The 3,064-nt window shown below is 40.3% G+C and overlaps 1 protein-coding gene across 1 annotated transcript; it reads left to right on the top strand.

Moving 5' to 3' along the window:
* Positions 837 to 2,627, top strand: LOC107610504. Its single transcript, XM_021108114.1, has 3 exons — positions 837 to 949; positions 1,103 to 1,904; positions 2,067 to 2,627. The coding sequence occupies exons 1-3, from the start codon at positions 837 to 839 to the stop codon at positions 2,625 to 2,627; spliced, it is 1,476 nt and encodes a 491-aa protein (XP_020963773.1).

Genomic DNA, 3,064 nt, shown 5'->3' with positions numbered 1-3,064 from the left:
ACGTGCATGGTGATAGCAATGGTAAAAATTGTATGTGCGTTGTAACAGTGAATTTGATTCAATGTTAGGGCAAAGGAAAGTTCTTGGTTAATTTCTGTTTCTATTTTTTGTAGGAGATTGATGTATGAGTGTAGAGTTAGTTGATCGTTGATTTCTGTTTTTATTTTTTTCTCCAGATGGTAGATGTGTTTGTGGTGCCAGTTTTCCACCATGGAGGTAGTTTTGTTAGAAATAGTAATGGTTCCCTTGTTTATCAGAATGGAAAGGTAGAAAAATTTCCCGAAATGGACCTGGATTTTGTGAATTTTGAGAACTTGATCACACTTTTTAAAGGCTTGGGGTACCAGTCGTACAGGGCAGTTTATTGGTATGATCCAATGAGTGATGATGTTGAGTCAGGGCTACACAGTTTGACAGGGGATGCAGGGATCAATGCCATGCGAGAGAACAAAATGAAGAATACAAAGACGAATGATTTTACCTATACTTTGACCACCATGTTGATGAGCATGAAATTGTGGAGGATGGTGAAAACAAAGGCAAGAGTCCTGTGTTAGAAGAGATTCAGAGTTCATATTCAGATGATGGGTATGAGAGTACGGAGGATGAGCCATATAAACCTCCACCACCCGGATATGAAAGTGACAGTGATGATGGTGATAATAGTGCTGAGGACAGAGCACGCAAGAGGAAGAGAGTTAGTAAGGGAAAGGAAAAAAATTGTGTCTCCAAGAAAGTCATTTGCAAAGAAGCCATGTGCTAAGAAACCAACTGCAAAGAAGACAGGTGTGAATAGGAATAGGAGAAGTTAGTTAAAGAAGGGACAAAATAGTGGAATGGGGACATCTGAGATGAATAGAAGGCAGCAGGCCAGGAGTGAGCCCAATATACAGCAGCAGGACAATTCTGGACCCAATGATCAACAGCCCAACAGAGATCCAACTGTGAGGTTCTATGTCAGTGCAGTCTAAGGTGATGATGATGATGACCCCATATATGATTACCATTCTGAGAATTTACACACTCCTAACTCCACTGATGATGAGTCCAGCAAGCACACATTTTCTGAATTTGATGATGATTATACTTTTGGAGAGGGCAGGTTTGAGTTAGGGACAAGATTTGCAACCATAGAGAGATTTAAAGAAGTTGTGAAAGGCTCTTTCATTGCTGAGGGTAGAGAGCTTAGGTGGATTAAAAATGATAGGAAGAGAGTAAGGGTGGGATGCATGGATGATGACTGCCCTTGGTTAGTTCATTTGTCATACAATAAATCACTGCAATGCTACCAGGTGAAGACTTATAAAAACGATCACACATGTGCAAGGGACCTAGGAAGTAACGCTGTTGATCAACATTGGATTAGTCAGAAGGTGGAGAAGAGAATGAGTTCACAGCCTCACATGAGAACAAATAAAGCTGTTGACTTTCTGAGAGAGGAGTTCTCACTCACTGCACATCTAAAAATGGTCTATAGAGCAGTTAAGGAGGCAAGGGAGAAGATAATGAGCAATGAGAGGGAGCAGTACAATAATGTGAGGGGTTACTTGTTTGAAATTCTAAGAAGCAACCCTGGCTCCAGGGCAGAGGTGTGTGTAACTCCAATTTCTCAAGCCCCTCCTGTGTTTGATAAGCTATATATAGGGTTAGAGGCATGCAAGCAGGGGTTCAAGAGTGGATGTAGGCCTCTAATCCACCTTGATGGTTGCTACCTGAAAACATATTATGGTGGACAACTCCTAACTGCAGTGGCACAATATGCGAATAATCAATTTTATGTTGTTGCTTATGGAGTTGCAAGGTATAAAACCAAAGAGTCTTGGAAATGGTTTCTTACCCTACTTCAGGAGGATCTGGGGGATGTGCAGACTCATGGTTGGAATTTCATGTCCGACCAACAGAAGGTAACACTCACAACTCTTTATAAACTTGATAATGGTTCAATTATTTCAATATGATGTCTATTGCAGTTAGATATTTATTCACTGATATGCCTAGTTTAATAATGCAGTCGTTCAGAATTTACTAGTTATGTTTAATTGTGAAACCTTTGTGTACTGTGTTAGGGATTGCTGCCTGCTTTGAAAGAAGTGATGCCAAATGCACATCACCGAAACTATGTGATGCACATTTGGAAAAACTTCATAAATCGATTTAAGGATTTGTACATTCGGGAGGTGGTTTGGGATTGTGCTAGGTGCACCACCATACCCGAGTTCAAAGAACAGATGGAGAAGCTCAAAGGCATTAATCAGGGGGCATGGGAATATCTTTCCAAGTTTGAGCCAGCAACTTGGGTGAAGGCGTATTTCTCCCACGGGCCAAAAGTGGACAACCTCACAAATAACATGTGTGAGGTGTTCAACTCGAAGATAGTCAACTATAGAAGAAAGCCTATCCTCACAATGGTTAAGCATAAAGAGCTACTTAGTGATTATACTGGAAAGCTTGCACCAGTTCAGCAGAAGAGGATGGAGCGTCTAATAAGGCCTAGCAATAAATGGCGTGCAGACTGGACAGGTGATGATGCACGTAAGCGTTTTGAAGTTACTCGTAAAGCCACAAAGGTGGACGTTAATCTCATCAGGCAGACCTGCTCCTGCAACAAATGGCAGCTGACTGGTTAGTTCTAATTTATTCTAACGCATTATTTCAATACATGTCGAATATATGGTTAAAGTTGTTGGCTGATTGATGCTTTAATATATGGCTTTCAATGTTTTAATTTGTTGGATGAATGATGTTTTAATCTATTGTTTTCAATATGTTAACTTCCTGGCTGAATTTAGTTTAATATATGGTTTTCAATATGTTAAGTTGTTGGCTGAATGATGGAGTAATATATGGTTTTCAATATGTTAACTTGCTGCCTGAATGATGTTTTCTGAATGGTTCAGTCAATTCTGGTTCATGATGTTGTCTTTTGTGTTAGGCATGCCATGTATCCATGCCATAGCAGCCATAAGGAAGAGGCATGATCATCCAAAGGATTATGTGCATCCATGGTTATGCATGGAGTCAATCCACAAGACATATGCTCATTGTATTCAGACAGTGCCAAGTG

The sequence above is a fragment of the Arachis ipaensis genome, chromosome B08 (genome assembly GCF_000816755.2).
Source record: "Arachis ipaensis cultivar K30076 chromosome B08, Araip1.1, whole genome shotgun sequence".
Taxonomy (NCBI): Eukaryota; Viridiplantae; Streptophyta; class Magnoliopsida; order Fabales; family Fabaceae; genus Arachis; species Arachis ipaensis.
Note: the sequence above shows the minus strand (reverse complement) of the source record. Positions and strands in the feature narration are given on the sequence as shown.